The sequence below is a fragment of the Scyliorhinus canicula genome, chromosome 11 (genome assembly GCF_902713615.1).
Source record: "Scyliorhinus canicula chromosome 11, sScyCan1.1, whole genome shotgun sequence".
NCBI lineage: Eukaryota > Metazoa > Chordata > Chondrichthyes > Carcharhiniformes > Scyliorhinidae > Scyliorhinus > Scyliorhinus canicula.
Window position 1 is genome coordinate 74,220,638 of NC_052156.1, and position 23,284 is coordinate 74,243,921.

At 46.8% G+C, this 23,284-nt stretch overlaps 1 protein-coding gene across 4 annotated transcripts in view; it reads left to right on the forward strand.

Annotated features, from left to right (window-relative positions):
- Nucleotides 1–23,284, forward strand: part of LOC119973141 (inositol 1,4,5-trisphosphate receptor type 1) — a 624,311-nt gene that overhangs the window by 179,448 nt on the left and 421,579 nt on the right. For all 4 annotated transcript variants that reach the window (XM_038810748.1, XM_038810749.1, XM_038810750.1 and 1 more), the window contains 5 exons: nt 4,667–4,753; nt 6,770–6,928; nt 10,221–10,319; nt 16,195–16,278; nt 17,299–17,445. In XM_038810748.1, coding sequence (XP_038666676.1) covers nt 4,667–4,753; nt 6,770–6,928; nt 10,221–10,319; nt 16,195–16,278; nt 17,299–17,445 — 576 coding nt within the window. The remainder of the gene's footprint in view (nt 1–4,666; nt 4,754–6,769; nt 6,929–10,220; nt 10,320–16,194; nt 16,279–17,298; nt 17,446–23,284) is intronic.

Consider the following 23,284-nt stretch of genomic DNA (forward strand, 5'->3'; position numbering starts at 1 on the left):
TTTAATCATTATTGCACCCGTTACATATAATACAATATATATCTGAAATTCCTACATTCATCACACATGAACATCAGAGATGAGTGTTTGCACTTGACATCAAATGTGGCGTCAAGGAGCCCTAGGAATTGGGGGGGAAAACACTCCACTGATTTGAGCCCTGCTGAGCATAACAGAAGATGGTTGTTGTTTTTGGTGGTCATTCATCTCCGTACCAGGACATCACTGCAGGAGTTGACCCAGTGATCTACAGCTGCTTCATCAATGACCTTCTCGCCATCATAAGGTCAGAAATGGGGATGCTTGCTGATGATTGCATGATATTCCACACATTTTGCAACTCCCATATACAGCAAGATCTGGGCAACATTCAGTCTTGGGCTGATAAGTGGGAAGTTACATTTGTGCCTCAGAAGTGTCAGGTGTAAAAGACCTTCCTGCCCTTTGTTACCATTTTATTTTATTATATTGGTCCGTGGATGAATAATTGGGATGTGCCTCTTACGTAGTGAGAGGAAAGCAGAAGACTCCCAAGTTTAAAACAGCCTGCTTGCCAGGATACTGAATTCTCAGGCTTTGTGTTAGGAGAGGAGAAGTCAGACTCCTCGGCACCAAGCTGATGATGGGAACTGGTTTTGGAGGGAATCAGTTTGATTGAGCAATGGGTTGGTCAGCGGCAGTGTTCTGCCTGGCAACAGTCAGTGATTGGTTCCTGCTGGGTGATGTTTCAGAGAGAATCTTTCTGAAGTGAAGGGAGCTGTTTTCTCTCTGCTCTCTGCTGTTTGCTGCCTGTGGGTGGATGCTGAAGATCTTTTAAATATATCAAAACCAGCATCTTGTGGCTCTTTAGGGCCTGAGTAAAATAACTGATTTATTGTTTTGAAAACAGTGTGCCATTAACCTGAAATGATGCTTAGTCTGCAGGCAAGGTAGACAACCTTGCCTGACAAGATCTTGCCACACTTGGAAGGAAGGACCAAACTGTAAGCATGAACTTCAGAAAGACATTAACTGGAAGTTGTGCCTGTGAATCAAAGATCCCTTTTCTTTTACTTTATTAACATTTTCTTTCCCTTTTCACCCCCTTTCCCTTCTGTGATTTGTCTGTGTGTGTCATCGGCTGCATTTTCCGTTGGTTTAATCAAAGCGACTAATAATAATAAAAGGTTGTTCATGTTTTAAAGTCACAAAACTGTCGTTTATTGGACTCCACCAAAGACCTTGAGTTTTTAAATAACTCTAACTTCACTGGCGGTGTGACTCTGGGTCAAGTGGAGCTGGAATTGACTGCGCACTAGTCCAGGGTGTTGTAACACAGGCAATGACCAGCTCCAATAGGAGAGAATCCACCCATCTCTCCTTGGCATTCAACAGCCGTGCCATTACTGTAACCTCCACCACCAATATTCTGGGGATTACCACTGAACTGGTCCAACTGTACAAATGTTGTGGCTACAACATCAGGTCAGAGGCTGAGAATTCTGCGAGCTCTCCTCCAAGCCAGACGCCATCCTTGGGTCAGAATACTGGAACCCCCTTCCTAACTGCACTGTGGATGTCCCTGCACCACATCAGGACTGCATCAGTTTAAGAAGGTTGCTCACCACCATCTTTTTGAGGGCAATTGGGAATGGACAATAAATACTGGCTTTGCCAATAATGTACACGTTCTGTGCAACAATATTTTGAAAATTATATACTGGAGTACCCTGTGGCATTGCTTATGGTGAGCCATAAAATGCACTATATTTTGATGTTTAGAGGAAGTATGTGCAATATGCAAACATTAGCATCTATTAATATATTCAATGTGGCATCCTGTTCTGCATTTGCTGCTAACTGTGTTGGTCTAGATTTCCACTGCATCTGGTGCAGCTTTATGTTGCATTCATGCTTTAGTGAAGGGAAAGTTGAAGGCAGTTTTCATGTCTGTCATAAACAGTGTTGAAGAGTCTATGCAGAAAGAGAGCACTCCTTCAATTCCATATTGGCAGTTTCAACAAGAACCAATGTGAAGGGATTTTTGAATTCTTCATGCTTCATACCGCAGCTACTCAATGCTGAGCCAGCTTCAACAGCAAACAAGTGTAAATTGTGGATGTAATGATGGACCAAGGGAAGAATACAATGTTGAAAACTAGGAGACAATGATGAAGTATTGGTTCAGTGGTAGCTCTCGCACTTCTGAATCTGAGGTCCCTATCCTGAGACTTGCACGGGTGATACTGAGCATTGAGGTGCCGTCTTTCAGATGAGACAGCTTGATTAACAAACCCCTCCTTCTTTTCACATTGCTATTGGAAAAGCGGAGGAGTTCTTTTGGTGACTATTATGTTATGCTGTTTGATTAACACAAGTTTCTACTGACCATAAACTATGTTGAAAGACACTCCAGTCCTTGAAGCAAGTTGAAAGGATTTATTCAGGAACAACAACTAGATAAATGAGTTTGACACTCTGCTGATCTAACTCTAGTAACTCCGTGATAATGACTAACTGTGTAACTGGGATCTAGGCCACATGTGGTGACCCAGCCTGAGATCTAAACTATTCTGGTGCTAATCCTACAGTCCCTGCCAGGAGTGAGAGGGAGGGCCTAGTGTGTGTCTGGTTTTATAATGAATTGTGTAGTGCCCTCTAGATGTCGTGCCACAGCCGGGTGTTCTGGTTAACCGCTTAATTACATGTCAGTCTACATATTATTACAGTGACCTGGTCAATATTTATCCATCAACCAACATCACTGACACTACGATTATCTGGTCATTATCTCATGGCTGTTTGGTGGCCCATGCTGTGCACAAATTGGCTGTTATCCAAAAACGCAACAGTGATTCTATGCCAAAAGTGCTTCATTGGATGTAACTCGCTTCTGGTGCCGTGAGCAATGAAAGGCTCAATAAAATGCAGGTTTTCTCTTCTCTCCTTTTGGCGAATCAGTTCAGACGTTGAAAGCTACCAGTTTTCCCAAGGTCACATACTGCTGATTTTCAGTGAGATGTGTTGAGCCCCTAAAGAACAAACTGCATAGATGTTTTTCAGAACTGCTCAGTTTGAAAAAGAAAATACAATGGAATGCACACACAGGATAAAACGTTAAGCACCAAAATCTTGAAAGGAAATAGAAACTCATTAGTACTCTGACTTTTTCTTTCAACTCTTAATTTAATTTTTGGCACACATTGCGCAAACCTGAAGTTGTACTATAATGCGATGTTTGTGCTGGATTTTAATGTTAGTCCCTGCACTCAAGCCTTGCCCCAAATGTTGGCATCTGCCTTGTGTATCAGCTGTGGCTCACTGGGCCGCACTCACCTCCTGAGTCAGAAGGTTATAGGTCAGGAGGTTAGGGTTCATGTCCCAGTCCAGGGCCTGAACAGACAAATCAAGGCTGACACTCCGTATTGTTCTGAGGGAATGCTGCACTGTCGGAGGTGCTATCTTCCAGCTGAGACGTTAAACCAAGGCCCCGTCTTCCCTCTAGTTTGATGTGGGGTTAAAAAAATAACCCATAGCACTATTTTGAACAACAGCAGGGAAGTTATATCTGGTGTCCTGGCCAATATTTATCCGTCCATCAACATCACAAAAACAGATTATCTAGACATTATCATATTGCTGTTTGTGTGAGATGGCTGTGTGCGCAAGTTGTCATAGTTTAGGAAATATAGCAGCAAGTGACTAATGAAGTACATCATTGGCTGCAAAGTGCTTTCTGACCTATGTTGGTAGTGATGGGCACCATATAAATGCAATCCTTTTTACTCTGGAAGGCCATGAGCCTCCGTTGTGCTATTGGTGACTTCTTTATGTGCAACTTTTGCCCTGTTGACTGAATTACTCTCTGGATATGACATGCGCCAACAGTTTCCGTCCCTTCCCACTGGCGTGATCTTCCAGCCCTGCCAATCCCGCCCCCATGGGAGGTGCGTCACCCGGTGACAGGGTGCAGGGCATGCAAAACCCTGTAGACATCGGTGGGACTGAAAATTCTGCCGGCAAATGGCAGGGCCCTCTCTGCTGCCAGAAAATATACCATGGGGACCGGAAAATTCCACCTGTAGTTTTTATTTATTGTGTGGGAAGTGGTTTCTGGAATTAACTTTTGGGGTTTCTTAACTCCAGGAATATTAAACACTCTTATATTTTCCAAAATGAATGATTACTTCATATTGAATCTACAATTTCATATTTACCTACCTAAATCTGTTTCTGCCCACCCCCGAAAATGCAGTGCGCAATAATTACGTTTCTTAAAAAAACAAAACTGGGCAATAAGGAATGAAAGTGCATTTATGTAGAGCCTTTTGTGACTCCAGGACACCCTCAATGCTTTCTCTCCGGCCAATTAAGTGCTTTTGAAGAGTAATCATTGGTGTCATGTCGGAAATGGAGCTGCAAGCACCTGACAAACACCAGAGCAGTGGTAATCAGTTAATCTGTCTCAGAAATAGTGTGTTAAGAATAAAGATTGGCCGGGGCACAGAGGCGAGAGAATTCTGTGGTTTGGGCTAGATGGACCCAAGGACCTTCTGCCTGACAGTGTGGCTGTGCAATGGATTACGGTAAGGGGCAATTTCTACCTAGTATTTAGAAGTAAAGTGTGTGCTCTCGCGCTGAATTGAAGATCTGAAGTGGTACTGATGTTTCCAAACTGTCTCCACAGCATGCTTCTGACCTGGAAAAGAAGCAGAATGAATCCGAAAACCGGAAGCTACTAGGAACGATTATCCAATACGGCAATGTTATTCAGGCAAGTGTGGTACAGGACAACCATATTACTCCTCGTGTCTGATTGTTACAGTTGCATTGTTCCGTGGGTGCCAAATTTTAAAGTGGAAATAAATTTCCAGATCGTTTTGCACATTACTGCGATTTTGAAAGTCATGATTAAAATGAGAAACATTTTGCGAATTTGAAACAAAACTCCACAAATACACAGAAGGCCACTTGGTATTTAAAAGGGGGAAAGGAAGAGTACATCTGAAACGTTACTTCAGATTCTGAAGAAAGAGTTATCCGGTGGGAATTGTTGAAACTCAGCTGGTGGCAGTAAAGTGTTTGTTTCTAATGGAAGTGTTTGATCAGCAATAAGTTAACGTTTACATGACGGCTATAATGATGGAGAGCATCGTTTCATTTCACATCAGCCGTTGTCATGTCTATGCCAAACAACACTGGCCCTGACTCAGCAGCAATGTAGAATTCACACTGGGGTGCCAATACGGGCACCTGATCCTTCATTCATGCTGCAATGGGGCCACCAAGTACAACTACTTTCCATTTGATACTGCGTTGTCTTGTAAATATTATATAAAAACAATCGTGTAAAGAATCCATCTGAAGTCACCATGGAGAAGACTCTTCTCTCATATTAATATAAATGATAGGCTTGGTGTTGTGGACTCCCATGTATGTGGCTGGTCAGAGTAAAGAAGCTGTCTTGCTCTCGCTATCAATCATTACTGTCAATAATTACAATTGTTACTGTCTTTTCATCATATACCAGTCAGTCATTTATGTGCAATTTGAGTGGAATCTCTTGCCCCCTCGCTTCCCCACTGCCCACTCTCTCTTTCCCCCCCCCCGGCTCAAATAATGGGCTGATGAGAATGAGTTTGGACATGGCGAGAGAAGAGGGGTCAAATGATCAATTTGACTCCATGTTGACAATATACTGCAGTATAGATTTAAAGTAAGGTACTTCATCCTGGAGCCTAGTGTTTCAGAAGTAGCTTGAGATCTGGTAATTGGTAATCAAAAAGCGATCTCCTAAAATTAAATGCTTTAAGTGGAAAATATAATAAGAAACCTTTAAACTGTGAAGCATTGAGGCACATATCTGAAAATAGCTCCAAGTTTAGCTTCTAATTAGTTGCAATATGTGTCACCTGGTTTGTGAGCACCAATCGCTCCGTGTGGATGTGATAATTAACACACCCTGAGCAAGCTGACCTCTTGCAAAAGTCAATTATTTCCGTGCAGTAAAAAATTTAACTCTGCCATTGTGCTTAGCGTGCTCTTGTAGTGTTCAGATGCATCTTGTAGAGAAGCGGTTCTGGTCGTATTCTCTTCCATTTCGATGCATTGTACATTTGGCAGGAGAGAAAACTGAGCTTGTCATGTGCCAAAGTTGCAATTTTTATTTTTGGCCTGAACCATCCCCCATCAATGTAGGAGAAAGTGTTGGCCATTCAACCCCTCCAACCTGCTATCCCATTTGATCAGGCCACGGGTGATCTGCACCTCCGCTCCATTTACCCGCTGCGCTGATTGATGTTCCTTTTGTATCCTTTTTCAACAAACAAAATCTGTCTATCTCCGTCTGAAAGCTCCAAGTGTCAACAGCTAAGCCCAGGTCTCTACAGGCTAAGTACCCATGTTGCTGATGTCCACATTGCTGGCCTCTGGGTGATTACCAGTCCCCAGCACGTGCAAAGAAAATCTTGCCCATACACAATCATTTTGACATCTACATTTGCTTTTAGTGGTGCATTGAGCTGGAATTCTAAGAGCAATGGCATGTGCTTATTCTGATGCAGTATTGTTGTCCGCACTATGACAGTGGGAGTATTGAACATATTCACCATAGCAATGTGCAATTTGAGAAGCCAGACTTCTTTCCCCCTTTCCAAAGTGCACATTGATCTGAAGCTGCACTATTTTATGCTGTTGTGCATCGATATATTTCTATTTATGCATGTACATGTATAGATGTATACATGCATACATTACCCATGTGTGCTAACATGATCTCATGACTCTGCAGTTGTTGCATCTGAAAAGCAACAAGTACCTGACTGTAAACAAGCGACTGCCAGCCCTGTTGGAGAAGAATGCCATGAGGGTCACCCTGGATGCTGCTGGCAATGAAGGCTCCTGGTTTTACATCCAACCATTCTACAAGCTGCGATCCATAGGTGACAGTGTAAGTGAAGTCCGATTTAGCTCACTTGGGGTGGAGTGGAGCATGGCCCTGGGTTAAACCACCAAGGGATAAGATGTTTTTAACAAAAGCAACTTATATTTTATATCATGTCCTTTGATGGAATAAAACCAAGTCCCAAGGTGCTTCACAGGAGCACTATAAATCAAAGTATGACAGAGTCACACGGGTCCTCTGTTAGGACAGAGGACTAAAAGTTTGGTCAAAGAAGTATGTTTCAATGGGGAAGGTAAGATAGAGCGACAGAGAGCTGTAGGGAGGAAATTCTAGAGCTCGGGGCCCAGGCAACTTGAGGCACCACCACCAATGGTGGATCCATTAAAATCAGGGCTATACGAGTGGCCAAAATGAGAGGAGCGCATATATCTCTGAGGATTGGAGCAGATCACAAGAGATGGGGAAAGGCAAAGCCATGGAAAGATTTGAAAATCCAGGATGAGTATTTCAAGTCAAGACATTGTTTGACTCCCAAAGTAGGTCAACAGGTGCAAGACTGACAGGGGAGCGGAACTTGCTCAGAATAAATACACGGACAGTAGAGTTTTGGATGACCTGAAGGTTATCGAGCCTGGAATGTGGGAGGTCAGCCAGGAATCATAGAACTTACAGTACAGAAGAGAGGCCATTTGGCCCATCGAGTCTGCACCGGCCCTTGGAAAGGGCACCCTACCCAAGCCTACATCTCCACCCTATCCCTGGAACCCAGTAACGTTTTTGAATAGTTGAGTCTTGAGGTGATGAAAGCATGAGCGAGAATTTCAGCGAGAGGCGTGAAGTTGGACAACATGGGGGGTGAAGGAAAATAGGTGGGTTTAGTGATGGTGCAAGTATCCGGTTGGAAGCTGATCTCGGGATCAAATGTGACACCAAGGTTTGAACAGATTGGTTTAATCCCACTGTTTCCTGAGCGAGGGATGGAGTTGGTAGCTCGATAATGGAGTTTGGAACAGGGACTGAAAACAATGCTATCAGTCTTTCCAATATTTCATTGGAGGAGATGTTTGTATGAGCAGTAAAATTTAGCATCAGTGGAAGAGTCAGGAGAAGTGGTGGTAAGGTAAGATTCGGCAGCATACCGATGAGAAATAGGAAGGAGTATAGGAACAGTTATGAAATATGGAGATATTTCTGCTGTTCACTCATTACATGGATCCACTAACCCCACATCATTGAAATCATGCAGATTAAATACTTGACACCGAATTTTTTGAAAAATCAAAGAAACTGATGCCCAAAACAGCCACATGCAGCTCCAACAAACTGACCTTTGAAAGACTGAGGAACTAAATTTGTAGACAGTTAACGAAAGGCATTGGAGATTTTATCATTGGAAACACAATGGAAACTACCATCTGTGAATTTCACTAGTGCAAACGTGAACAAATTATTTTAACAAATGAATAAAGTAACACTTCGCTGATTAACACAGATAGAATGTATGGAGGCTCCGGCATCACCTTTGAACTGCTTTCTCTTGTTTTGTTTCAACTTGAGCTCTGACCCTCATACTCTCCATTTCTGCTCTTATGCGGAATGAGGAGTATTGTCTGACAATTCACCAATACTTGCTCACGGACAACTACACATGGACAATTTTTCAGACTGGGAGGTGTCTGCAATGGAGTTCCCCAGGAGTCATTTTTATATCAATTACCTTTTGCAGGTTTGATAAACTATCTAGACTTGTATGTGGAGAGCAGCATTAACAGGTTCGCTGATGACAAAGAGCTTAGAAACGTAATGGATCATGATGATGAATGTCACTGGCTTCAGAATGATTTATGACAAAATGATGAAATGGGCAGAAGCATGGCAGATAGATTTCCATGTGGAAAAATGTGAAGGAAAGAATTCACGATTCATGGGAAAACCGTCCACCATAAATGGCACATTTATACAATGTGTGGATTGGGCAGCACGGTGGCCTAGTGGTTAGCACAACCGCCTCACGGCGCTGAGGTCCCAGGTTCGATCCCGGCTCTGGGTCACTGTCCGTGTGGAGTTTGCACATTCTCCCCGTGTCTGCGTGGGTTTCGCCCCCACAACCTAAAAATGTGCAGAGTAGGTGGATTGGCCACGCTAAATTGCCCCTTAATAAAAAAAAATAATAAAAAAAAAAAATACAATGTGTGGATGAGCAGAGAGACCTTGGTGCCAAAGAGATGCATCCTTAAAGGTGGCAGGGCAAATTGATGAAAAAGTTACTTGGATTTACAAGTAGAGGAATAGAATATGCGGAAACTCTATGAATCACTGGCTATGCCTCAGCTGGAGTAGTGCAGACAATTCTGTGCACAACACTTCAGTTAAGATGTAGAGGCTTAGAAATGGTGCAAAGGAGGTTTAACAGGATGTGACAAGGATGAAGAACTTGTATAAAAGTCAGGACTGCTGTTCTTGCAATGGAGACGGTTGAATGGTTACCTTGTCACTTTCAAGATGATGGGTTTTAATGAAATAGATGGAGAAAATGTATTCCCTCCCACGACTAGGACAAGTAAAGGTCAGAGATTCAAAATCATTGACAAAAGATCTGAAGGGATTTGAGATTTTTTTTTCACTGAGATATCTAAAAGCATGATGGAAGCTTTAAGAGCGAATTGGAGCTGAAGATGAGAAATATTCAGGTTTATGCACAAAATGCTGGGTTTTCTTTCAAAGATTGAGCTGAAGGACACCACTGGTCAAATGTCTGCCTTATATGCTGTAGTGTATGTGGAACCTATGAATTATATTTCAACCAGTCATGAGATCCTCTGCTTGCTTTACCCTCCCAACCCCAATGGACTACTCAAAGTCCCTGATGGCTCTCTGGGCATTGTAGTGATTAGTGTGCTGCACTTAACCTTGGTGCTTTTTCTAAAAGGAGTTCTCACTTCTGATTGACGTTAGTAGCCCTTATCAGAGGAGTGTGCACCCTTGGGATAGAAAAAGGTCATGTTTCGTTGCCATGTTTCCAAAGTCCAATAGCCTGCCAACAAACTAAAGTCTTACTATGAATAATGGCCACGTGGATAGGGTGACAGAGGGCAGCAAACTCTTTGGGAACTCTATTTTCACCACACTGGGGAGGAGAGTAGAAAATTGGCAATTAAAATATAAACCAGACTTGAGATTCGACAGCAACATGTAAATCGGTTATCTCTTTTGGATATGGTGACCTAGTTGTGTGTCTGAAGAGCCTGATTTAAGCTTTCTATTATTTAATAACTTCAGTACTCTGGGCATGAGATAAACATGTATTCATTGCCTTAAATGGTTTTTTCTCCTTCAGGTTGTGATTGGTGACAAGGTGGTGTTAAACCCGGTCAATGCCGGACAGCCGCTTCATGCCAGCAACTGTGAATTGGTCGACAATCCTGGATGTAAAGAGGTCAGAAAATAACTTTCTTTTTATGCAGTGGTTTATCACATGACAAAATGCTTGGCTTACAGATTTTTATTTTTCCAAGGCTGTTGCTAATGCAAATGTGGTAGGCATTTTGTGCCTAGCAAGATGCACCAAGTAGTCGGAAGGTAAATGAACAGTTCATATTTGTACTGGTACAGGATGAGGGAGAAATTTATTCCTGGGTTGTTCTTCGCATGATGTTTAGTCTCCACTTATCATCAGAACGAGAGGTTGATTTTATGTATGATTCAAAGAAAGGCAACTGTACCAGACCATCAGTACTGCACTGAAATATCGGCTGAACTTCCCTGCTCAAGCCCTGGATTAGACTTAAACCCTCCAACCTCTGACTCCAACATGTTTTTCTTTTTTAAAAAAAAATATGCGCACAGGTTTTACTTTTACTCACAGTATAAAGAAAGAATAACCAGGTTTCCATGCAGTAGGCTACTTAATCAGTTATCAGTTTATTGCAGAGGTGTTGCTTGCTCATGGTCTCAGATGAAACTGAGGGAAAATCTCCCAAATGCCTCTGGTGATGTGATCATGTAATCACCTGACCTAGGATGCAGAGGTTACAACACATAAGAGGGCTACTAAATGAACCAGCAGACACTAATGGTGCAGTTCAGGGTGTTTTTACATTCGACCGTGTTGCTGACCGCAAATTCTGTCACAGGTTGCTCTTGAGTAAATGAACTGATCCGTGATGCGACCATGTCCAGGACATGGATCTCCGTATTCGCAATCATTGCATGTGGATGGCTTGGGTGGAGTGAAATGAACTGAGACGAGTGGTTAATGGAGCTTGATGACATGGTGTCTGCGCCCGCTGCAGTTTTAATACATTTATATTTTTGTTTGAGCTTTTGCAATTGATGGCATGTGATCAAAATACAGTTCGCATTGGAAGACATTCATTACTGAATGGGCCGGTTAAAAGGTCGCGGGTGTTCGTGTACCTCAGGAGCTTGAAAGCAGGGTGGTCTTTTTGCAGGAGTCACACCTCCGTGTGAAGGACCAGGTTAGGTTAAGGAAGGGGTGGGTGGGTTGGGCAGGTTTTTCACTCGGAGGTTTGATTCGAATTCGAGGGGTGTGGCGATTTTAATTAGCAAAAAAAATGGGATTTGTGAGTGTGAAGGAGGTGAGGGATCCAGATGGGAGATTTGTGAGTGAGGTATTGGAAGGGGCACCGGTAGTGTTGGTAAATGTGTATGCCGCAAATTGGGATGATGTGGGTTTTATGAGGGGGTCGCTGGCAGCAATCCCGGATTTGGCCACGTACCAGTTGATCATGGGAGGAGATTTTAACTGTGTCCTGGAGCTGAGGGTGGATAGATCGAGTCCCAGGTCGATGGGTAGGGTATGAATGGCAAGGGAGCTGTGGGGGTTTATGGAGAGGATGGGTATGGTGGATCCATGGCGCTTTCAGAACCCAGGGGGAAGGGAGTTTTCCTTTTCACACCTCGATAAGGTGTATTCGAGGATTGATTACTTTGTAGTGAGTTGGGAGATTTTGGTTGGGGTGAAGGGGGCCGAGCATGACCATGCACCCCACTGGCTGGATATTCAGATCAGTACGGGACGAGAGCAGAGGCCGGGGTGGAGGTTTGACTCTGGGCTGTTGGCGGATGGAGGTTTTTGTGATAAGGTGCGGTTGGCGATTAGGGATTATGTGGAGTTAATCAGAATGGGGAGGTGTCGGTGGGCATTTTTTGGGAAGCACTGAAGGCAGTGGTCTGGGGAGAAATTATCTTATTTACGGTTTGTGCGAATAAGGAAAGGAGGGTGGAACATGACCGTCTATTGAACGAGATAGTGGAGGTGGACAGGGAATATTCGAGGGTGCCCACCATGGAGGGATTGGCGAGGAGGAAAACGTTGCAGGGGCAATTTGACAGGCTGACAATGGGGAGGGCGGTAGGGCAACTGCGTAGGGCAAGAGGGGTGCACTATGAGTATGGGGAGAAGGCGAGCCACATGCTGGCGCACCAGTTGCGGAGGTAGGCTGCGTCCAGGGAAATATTGAAGATCCGGGCTGGGGATATGGTGTCAGAGCCAGGGAAGATAAATGAGGCATTTAGAGACTATTACCAGGGACTTTATGAGGCAGACCCAGGAGGAGAGGAGGGGGACGAACTGGAATTTCCCCAGGTGGAGGAAGCAAAGAAGCAGGCGTTGGAGGGGCTCCTGGGGCTGAGGGAGGTGCTGGATAGTATCAGGGGTATGAAGTCAGGGAAGGGCCGGATGGGTACAGGGCAGAATTTTATAAGGAATTTGCGATGGACCTGGCACCACATCTGTTGGGGGCGTTAAATAAAGCACTGGAGAAGGGGGAGTTGCCGGAGACGATGAAGCAGGCAGTAATCACATTAATCCCAAAAAAAGGGAATGATCCGGTGGAATGTGGGTCGTATAGACCCATATCACTATTGAACACGGATGTGAAAGTATTGGCTAAGTTGTTGGCCGGGAGGGTGGAGGATTGTGTCCCGGGGGTGGTTGCAGAAGATCAAATAGGATTTGTGAAGGGCAGGCAGCTCACGGGTAACATAAGAAGGCTGTTGAATGTGGTGATGAATCTGCCGAGAGCTCTGGTACCGGAGGTGGTGGTGTCCATGTACGCGGAGAAAGCATTTGATCGGGTGGAGTGGTGGTACTTGTTCGAAGTTTTGGGAAGGTTTGGGTTTGGGCTGAGATTTGTGACATGGGTGCAGTTGCTGTATGTGACGCCAAGAGCGAGGGTGAGGACGAATGATATGAGCTCACGAAGCTTTGACTTACGCTGCTGTTTGCGCTGGCCATATAGCCGTTGGCGATGTCTCTCTGTGGGTCGGCAGAGTGCAGGGGATAATGAGGGAACAGAGGGAGCATTGGATGTCGCTCTGTGCTGATGATCTCCTGCTGTATGTTTCGGATCCGTTGGAGAGTCTGGGAAGAATTATGGGCCTGTTGGGGAGGTTTGGCGGGTTCTCAGGATACAAACTGAATGTAGGGATAAGCAAGGTATTCCCGGTGAATCAGTTGGCGCAGCAGGCTAATTTAGAGGGGATGCCATTTACGATGGCGATGGATAGGTTTAGGTACTTGGGGATTCAGGTAGCGAGGGACTGGACGGGGCTCTGTAAGTGGAACTTAACGAAGCTGGTGGAGGAGGCCAGGGAGGATCTTAGAAGCTGGGATACACTGCACTTAACGTTGGCGGGGAGGGTCCAAGTGGTGAAAATTAATATTCTGCCGAGGTTCTTGTTTATCTTTCTCCCCATCTTTATACCAAAGACCTTTTTTCGGAAAGTGGACACAATCATCTCTGACTTTGTATGGGCGGGGAAGGTGCCGAGGGTGGGGAGGACCCTGCTGCAGAGGTAGAGGCAGCAGGGGGGGTTGGCGTTGCCAAACTTGCTTCATTATTATTGGGCGGCGAATGTGGACAAGATGCAGCGGTGGTGGGAAGGCGAAGGGGTAGAGTGGGTTAGGATGGAGGAGGAATCTTGTAAGGGGTCTAGTTTGAGGGCTATGATGACGGCAGCATTGCCAATGGCTCCGAGTAGATATTCAGGGAGCCCCGTGGTGCAGTTCACGGTGAAGATATGGAGTCAGCTGAGGAGACATTTTAGGGTGGAAGAGATGTCAGTGCCAACGTCGCTGTGCGAGAATCATGGGTTTGAGCCGGGAGGGATGGATAGTGTATACAGGAGGTGGAGGGAAGTGGGGCTGGTCAAGGTGAGGGATTTGTATTTGGAGGAAGGGATCCCAAGTCTGGAGGAACTAAATGAGAAGGTAGCGCTGCCGAGGGGTAGTGAGTTCAGGTATTTACAGGTTCGCGACTTTGCACGAAAGGTCTGGAAGTGGTTCCCTAGATTTCCGGGATACACCCTGCTAGAGCGACTGCTGCTTCCGGATGAGTAAGGGGAGTGAAGAACTGGGAATATATATGTGGCTGGGTGAGCAGGGAGGCGAGCGGGTGGTGAAGATCAAGGAGAAATGGGAAGCGGAGTTGGGAATGGAGATCAATTGGGGAGTATGGAGTGAGGCACTGAGAAGGGTAAACACCTCCTCTTGTGCAAGGTTGAGCCTGATACAGTTCAAGGTGATGCACAGGGTGCATATGACTCGGGCGAAAATGAGTGGGTTCTTTCAGGGGGTAGATGAGTGTGAGAGGTGTGGGTGGGGCCAACGAATCATGCGCAAATGTTTTGGTGTTGTAAAAATTGGGAAGAGTCTGGGTGGGAGTGTTCACGGTCTTAGCCAGGATAGTGGAGGAGGGAGTGGACCCGGGCCCTTTGGTGGTGATATTTGGGGTTTTAGAGAAGCCGGAGCTCATGGGGAGGAGGAAGGCCGATGACTTGGCCTTCACCTCTCTGATTGCATGGCGACGAATTTTGCTGGAGCGGTGGTCGGCATCGCCACCGGGAGTAGCAGCATGGTTAGGTGACCTGTACGACTTCCTGCGGTTAGAGAAGATAAAGTATGAGTTAAGGGGCTCAGCAGGGGAGTTCAAGAAAAGCTGGGGGATGTTTGTGACCGTGTTTGAGGAGCTGTTCGTCGCGGGGGTGGGGTGAAAAAGGAGGAAAATCTGTACAAACTGTAGAGTTGATTGTTGGGAAGAATGTTTCCCGGGGTGTTTATTTGCTGTAATCTACTTTGATACAAGTTTGAATAAAATGCGTTTAAAAACAAAATTCATGCGTTGCTTACCGAACTTGTGCCTGGCCATGCAACGGCCAATCGAGTTTGTTGTTGTTTCCTTCTTTTTTCATTGGGAGACGAACATAGAGTTAATAGTGAGGGAGGTTTTGAGACATTGTGAAGCATTCTATTTTCAGAGATGTTGTTTAGTCTTGCAAAGGTTTTTTAAAAATTGTATTTTCCAATTTAGGGGCAATTTAGCGTGGCCAATCCACCTACCCTGCACATCTTTTGTGTTGTGGGGGGTGAGACCCATGCAGACACTGGGAGAATGTGTAAACTCCACACGGACAGTGATTCGGGGCTGGGATTGAACTCGGATCCTTGGCGCCGTGAGGCAGCAGTGCTAATCACCCTAGTTGCCCTAGTCTTACAAAGCTGATGCTGACTTTTTACCAACTCTACTACACATAATTTGTCACCAGTAACCTCCAAGGAAGTTCTCCTGATTGTCAGAGTTTCGTCAGGAACAAATATGTGCCGTTTCTTTGTGGTTTTCACCAGTTGTGGCAGGAATTTAGGAGAACCGCACAAAATTCACCTTTTACTTATTTGACAGCCCACTTTTCCATCATGGCACTACCCCGGACTATTGGGAGAAATAATGACGTGTCCTCTATTCATACAATCCTTACACTGCAGAGGGAGGCCATTTGGCCCATTGGGTTGACACCGGCCCCCTCGAACGAGCACCCTTCCAAGGCCCACTCCCCTACCCTATTCCTGCAACCCCACAGCCCCACCTAACCTTTTGTACACTGTGGGCAATTTAGCACGACCAATCCACCTATCCTGCCCATCTTTGAACTGTGGGAAGAAACTGGAGTACCTGGAGGAAACCTCTGCAGACATGGGGAGAACGTGCCAACTCCACACAGACAGGCACCCGAAGCTGGAATTGAACCCAGGTCCCTGGTGCCATTAGGCAGCAGTGCATTGTGCCACCATGCTGCCCATTCCTGTGACTCTTATTAAACATTAATATTTAAAATTCCAAAGCCCCTGGAATGTTCAATGCTGGGCTAATATCACTTTTTTTTTTACAGACAAAGACTTGTATGCTGGCATTTCAAAATGGACTTTTTAATTTCATTTTATTGATGTTGTGACAAAACCCATTTCAATGTGTTTCTATAATCAAGACTTTTTAATGCGCCATTTGTTCCAGGTAAATTCTGTGAATTGCAACACTAGTTGGAAAATTGTTCTTTTCATGAAATGGAGTGACAATAAGGAAGATATTTTGAAAGGGGTGAGTTAATTTTCAGTATTTGCAACGTTTTTCAGTTGATCAAAATGCATTAATGTTGCACATTTTCAAAAAGGTTGAAGACTGGCTAGATTTTTTTTCCCCTTTTTGTGTTCAGCTCTCCGGGTAGTAGCAACTGTTCAGACTGCTGCTCAAGTAGCCATATATGTTGTCCCCACGATGCAGTTTGATAAATTGTTTTGGTGCAGTGGCATTTCAGCCAGGTCTGATCCTTCCTAACCATTCAAACTCTCTTTCCAGTAGTGGTTTTTAAGTAGATGGGCAGGAGCACTGATGGATCATTATTTCTTTTTGCCCTGAAGCTGGCCACTAATGTTGGTTATAATGCCTATTGGAATTCTCTTCCCCAAAGACTGGTAGAGGCTGGGCCGGACATATTTTTTCGATAGGTAGAGTAATAGATTCTTGACGAACAGGGGAGCTGAGAGGTAGCAGCAGTAGGCAGAAAGTGCAGTTGAGGCCATAAGCAGAAGGAGCCCATGGTCTACTGCTCCTAAGTCATATGGAAGTACTTGTCAAGGTTAATCACTGTGTAACGTAAGAATATGTGAGCAATTTGCATGCAGCAATGGTGATGTTACTGAGGGATGCCCTACTCTTTGTTTTCTCTTTTGAAATGCTGCCTTGGGTTCTTTATGTCCATCTGGGAATGCAGACAGGGGCGTAGTTTAACATCTCATTCAATGAGATGGCACATGCACAGTGCAACTTCCTCTTAGAACTTCACTGAAACATCTGTCCAGATTTCGTGTTCAAGTTTCTTGAGCGATATTTGAACTCCTCTCTGACTACCCATTGAAGCCATGGCTGAGCCACTAATATAGGTATCCTTCGTCATTATGACTCAGTATCACAACGGCGAGTGTATTCGCACACTTTGCCATCTGATGAGTCCCGGAAAGAATACCACCTATGGTGAGGAATATCTTATCCCAGTCTTCTATGCAAAACCTAAGGGAACTAACTCGCAAGATATTAATGGTAATTTTTTTTCTCTCCAAGGGTGATGTGGTGAGACTGTTTCATGCAGAGCAGGAGAAGTTTCTGACCTGCGATGAATATCGGAAAAAGCAGTATGTATTTCTCCGAACCACTGGCCGGCAGTCTGCTACGTCAGCGACCAGCTCCAAAGCCTTGTGGGAGGTTGAGGTATGTCCGTTCTTGTACTAGATCTAAAGCTGCTGTTTAGAAAGTGGTATTTGGATCTGAACAATGCCCTCATGGGATTGAAAATTGTCTTGTGCTGATGCGTGTTTCAGTTGGATTTGGGTATCTGTGAACCAGCTGAATGTATTTACAAGAAAAAATCCAGCTCCCATATCCTAGCAATAGGATTGCTAAACTTGAGCTGAAGGATCCAGATTTTCTGGTTCATAGTTACTGGCCTCTACGGATCGATCTGTGCACCAGTGTAGAAACAAATGTTGACCCACCAAAAAAACAGCAAGAGCTATAATTTTTATAGCATGGTTCTCATCCTTGCTGTTCTTGTGTGCTTCACAGCCAATAACGCCTATTTGGATTGTTGTAATGCAGGGATATGTCCTGTTTTTGCATGCTGTACATTGTTGCAGTTGGACAGGACTTTCCTATAACTTTGTTTCCAGGGCCGCTGTTTAAAATAAATGTATTGAGCATCCTGTCAAACATCAGTTTGGACGTTTCATCCACATGTACACAAGAATTGCCGCTGCTTTTTGAATTGACTTGTCATTCGATGTTTTTTCACTGATTTCCAACAAGTACCACTGCAGGTTAGGTTGACAACCATTGTATGAAGTTACCTACAGGGAAGAGGTCGGGATCCAGTTACGTCTGCATGGTGTTATTGTCTTGTCAGCTGCATTGTTAATTATTGTCATGTCAATTGTTGATGCACGATCAATTGCACAAAGACTCAGATTGGGTACAACTGTGGCTTTATTGCAGTCAGGTGCGTGGCCTCCTGCTGCAGCTGGCGAAATGGCAAATCAATGGAGGACACGCATATTTATACAGCTCCTAGTGGGCGGAGCCAGCCGGCAGGGGCTACCGGCGAACCTGTAGTACAGGTCCTACCTTATATCCCCTAATACAGGTGTACACAGTGGTTCACCACATTCACCCCCTGTGAGTCCAGCGGGGGTGGTGTGGAACTATATTCAGTGTTGAGAATTACGTATAGAGTCTTAGAAAATGAGTGGGGAAAATGAGAAAATGTCCATTTTGACGGTCCGGTGCCCATTAGAGGTTCAGTCGATCCGGTGCATTGATGATTCGCTGGGAGCGATGTAACGGTGGCGGCGACGTCGGTGCTGGCGATGCTGGTGTCACCGATGTCGGTGCTGGCCTGATGTCAGATGACCCTGGGAGCGTGCCGAAATCTTCTTCATCCTCTTGCATGGGCAGGGGAAGGAGGGATGGACCTGGTGGGGTTAACGTTGGGAGCGCCGGGGGAGGGGAGTGTGGTGCATGGTTGGGGAAGTGTGTTTGGTTGGAACCCGACGGTGCTAGGTCCCTGAGGGAGACAGTATTTTGGTGGTCGTCGGGGAACTCGACGTAGGCATACTGGGGGTTGGCGTGGAGCAAGTGTACCCTGTCCACCAAGGGGTCCGCCTTGTGGAGTCGGACGTGCCTACGGAGCAGGACTGGTCCTGGAGCTGCGAGCCAAGTTGGGAGCGACACCCCGGATGTGGACTTCCTGGGGAAGGTAAAAAGACGTTCATGGGGTGTGTTACTTGTAGCGGTGCACAGTAGTGACCGGATGGAGTGTAGTGTATCAGGGAGGACCTCCTGCCAGCGAGAGGCTGGGAGGTTCCTGGACCGTAGGGCCTTGATGACGGTGGCAGACGTCATATCCGGGCATGGGATGACGAAGGGGAATCTGGAGTGCTCATCGACCACACTGAGAATATATGTGTTGTGATGGGTTTAAAGGGCGGGCGTTCAAAGGGGCGGGAGGCCTTCACCAGGCGTGCACAGTCCGTCCGGTAGAAGTGCGGCTTGCATTCCGCACAGACCTGGCAGTCTCTGGTGACTGTCCGTACTTCCTTGACGGAGGAAGGCAGGTTGCGAGCGTTGACGAGGTGGTACAATCGAGTGACCCCCGGGTGACAAAGGCTGCCGTGTAGGGCCCGGAGTCGGTCTACTTGTGCGCTGACACATGTGCCTCGCGAGAGGGCGTCTGGGGGCTCGCTGAGCTTTCCGGGGCGATACAAAATCTCGTAATTATAGGTGGAGAGCTCGATTCTCCACCACAAGATTCTATCGTTTTTGATCTTGCTCCGCTGTGTGTTATTGAACATGAAGGCTACCGACCGTTGGTCAGTGAGGAGAGTGAATCTCCTGCCAACCAGGTAATGCCTCCAATGCCGCACCGCTTCAACGATGGCCTGGGCTTTTTCAACGGATGAATGCCGAATTTCAGAGGCGGGAAAGGGTGCGGGAAAAGAATGCCACGGGTCTGCCTGCCTGGTTTAGAGTGGCGGCAAGGGCGACATCTGAAGCGTCGATTTCTACTTGAAAGGGCAGTGTCTCATCTATTGCGTGCATCCCGGCCTTGGCTATGACTGCTCTGATCCGGGCTAAGGCCTGTTGTGCCTCGGCCGCGAGGGGAAATTGGGTGGACTGTATGAGTGGGCGGGCCTTGTCCGCATAGATTGAGACCCATTGGCCTAGTACGAAAAGAACCCCAGGCAGCGTTTGAGGGCCTTGGGACAGTGGGGGAGGGGAAGCTCCATGAGGGGGCGCATGCAGTCGGGATCGGGCCCCAGAAGTCCGTTCTGGACTATATAGCCGAGGATGGCTAAGCGGGTCGTGCTGAGCACACACTTCTCTTTATTATACGTAAGATTGAGAAGAGTAGCGGTGCGGAGGAATTTAACGAGATTGGCATCGTGGTCCTGCTGATCATGGCCGCAGATGGTGACATTATTTAAGTACGGAAACGTGGCCCGCAAACCGTACCGGTCGACCATTCAGTCCATCTCCCTTTTGAAGACTGAGACCCCGTTCGTGACGCCAAAGGGAACCCTAAGAAAGTGATAGAGCCGACCGTCCACCTTGAAGGCAGTGTATGGAGGTCCGATTTACGGATGGGGAGCTGGTGGTAGGTGGATTTCATGTCAGTTGTTGAGAAGACCTGGTACTGCGCATTCTGATGGACCATATCAGATTTGCGTGGGAGGGGGTACGCGTCGAACTGGTCTGGCTGTAGTCCACGACCATTCTGTGTTTCTCCCCAGTTTTAACTACTACCACTTGGGCTCTCCAGGGGCTGTTGCTGGCCTCGATTATCCCCTCCCAAAGCAGCCGCTGGACCTCAGATCTGATGAAGGCCTTGTCCTGGGCGCTGTACCGTCTGCTCCTGGTGGCAACGGGTTTGCAAAGAGGGAGGGGGGGGTCAACCTTGAGGGTTGCGAGGCCGCAAACGGTGAGTGGAGGTAGGGTCCCGCCGAATTTGAGGGTGGGGCTCTGGAGATTGCACTGGAAATCCAGGCCCAGCAATAGTGCAGTGCAGAGGTTAGGAAGGACGTAGAGACGGAAACCGCTGAATTCTACGCCCTGGACTGAGTGACCGTACAGAACCCTCGGATCGGGACAGAGTGGGATCCGGAGGCCAGGGAGATCCTTTGATTGGCGGGGTGGACCGCGAGGGAGCAGCACCTTACCGTATCCTGGTGTATGAAGCTTTCGGTGCTCCCGGAGTCCAGCAGGCAAGAGGTCACTTGGCCGTCGATTTTCACCGTTGTCGAAGCGGTGGCCAGGTTGTGTGGACGAGACTGGTCCAGCGTCATCGAGGCGAGGTGATCGTCAGAGGTTTCGGACAGAGAGCATCGGCGGCCCAGGTTGTGGGATGTCGTTGGCGTTCCTGCCCCGTGGGGAAGACAAGATGGCGGCGTCCGGAGGTCTTGCAGGAAACAAAATGGCGGCACCCATTGCGGGGGCGGGACAAGATGGTGGCGCCCATGGGTCGTACATTGGTGGCGCTGGACAAGATGGCGGCACCCATGGGCTGCACGTGGACTGAGGGGGGGAAAAAGTTGGCGGCGCCCACTGGCCGCACGTGGCCCTGGGGGTGGGGGGGTAAGATGGCGGCGCCCACTGGCCGCATGTGGCCCCGGGAGGAGAAGATGGCGGCGCCTATTGTGCGTTTGGCAGTGGGGAAGGGGCAATAGCGGCAACTGTGCGGGCCTGGCACACTGCGGCGAAGTGGCTCTTTTTGCTTCAAGACTTATAAGTGGCGGCGTGTGCCGGGCAACGTTGGTAGGGGTGCTTCTGTTAGCCGCAGAAGTAGGCGCGGGGACCCCCGGGGTGCGCGAATTGGCGTGCGGTGCCGGCATATTGGCTAAGCAGGGCCCCAGCTGGGGTGGTCATTTGCGGGGTCCAGGAGGGATAGGAGGGGTTGGCCTGAACATTACAGGAGGCGACCGTCGTGGCGAGCGCTAAAGTTTTTGTCTCTGCTAGGTCGAGGGTGATCCCTTCCAACAGTAATGTCGGATGGGGTCCGACCCAATCCCCGTTACGAACGCATCGCGCGTGAGGAGATTAGAATGTTCGGTGGCCTTAATGGCCTGACGGTCACAGTCCCGGACGAGTGGGATCAGGGCCCGTCAGAAGTCTTCGATGGACACACCAGGGAGTTGAGAGCGAGTGGCGAGTACGTGCCTGGCGAAGAGCGTGTTTGGTTTCTGCACTTAGTTCTCTTTTAGGAGTGCCATGGCTTCTGCGTAATTCGGGGCGTCCTGGATCAACGGGAACATGCTTGAGCTCAACTTGGAATACAAGACCTGTATCTTCTGAGACTCCGTCGGTGGGGGGAGTCGCTGTGTTGATGTAAGCCTCGAAGCAAGCTAGCGAGTGATGAACGTCCTTTCTGGCGTCGGGTGAGTGCGGATCCAGCTGCAGGCGATCTGTTTTGATTCTAATATCCATCTTGTTGAAAATCTGACGGCAATAAATTGATGCATGATCAATTGCACAAAGACTCTGATTGAGTACAACTGTGGCTTTATTGCAGTCAGATGCGTGGCCTCCTACTTCAGCTGGCGAAATGGCTGATCAAGGGAGGACCATATTTAGACAGCTCCTAGTGGGCGGAGCCAGCCGGCAGGGGCTACCGGTGAACCTGAAGTACAGGTCCTACCTTACATCCCCTAATACAGGTGTACACAGTGGTTCACCACAATTATATTGTTATAATCATCGAAAATTATCAACAGCAGTGGATGTTGTGAATTAATTGTTTTTGTGCCCCAAAAGAGGCTGTTTCTCTCTTTTCCCCCCCCTTAGTTTAAATTTTGTTTATTACAATAGGGGATGTCTGGGGCACTGGGTTGAGTGGCAGGACAACTGAGCAACTAAACAAGTCTACAAACTCTGAAGAAAGAAAAGCTCGGTGTCTTTATTTCGGCTTCACCGGTTTATTTGGATCCCATTAACACACAGCGGATTAACGCTGCTGCAGGCTTGGATGAAACAACTGCTCCAATAGTCTGCCAAATCTCATTTAAGCTCACTATGAATTGTGAAGTGCCATTTTTGATTAATTAGCTGTTTAAAATAGCTTGGTTAATGGGCGCAAACATGATATTGGAAAAAAAATGCGAGAGAAAAAAAGGGCAACCCTCTCACCCCAAATTATCTGTCTGTAAATCCTTCTGCATACACTGGTGGAGAAGAGGGACTGTTGAATATCTTTTACTCCTTTTTAAAAACTCCAACGTGACAAAGGAGAAGAAACTTCAATTGTGTCCTGGACGATAGGTCGAGCCCCAAGTCCTTCATTACATCGGGGGTGGCAGAGGAGTAAATGGTTTTCACGGAACAGGTGGGATTTAGGGATTCAGATGATTGAGTTTTCTTTTTTTTCCCCCAAGTTCATAAGGTTTACTCCTAGGTTTATTTATCTGTGGTGGGTAGGTCTCTACTCCCTGGGGTTGGAGGAGGGGGTCACGGCAGGGGGTAGGTGGAAGGCAGAGGCTGAGGCTGGTGGATTCCATCCTTCAGG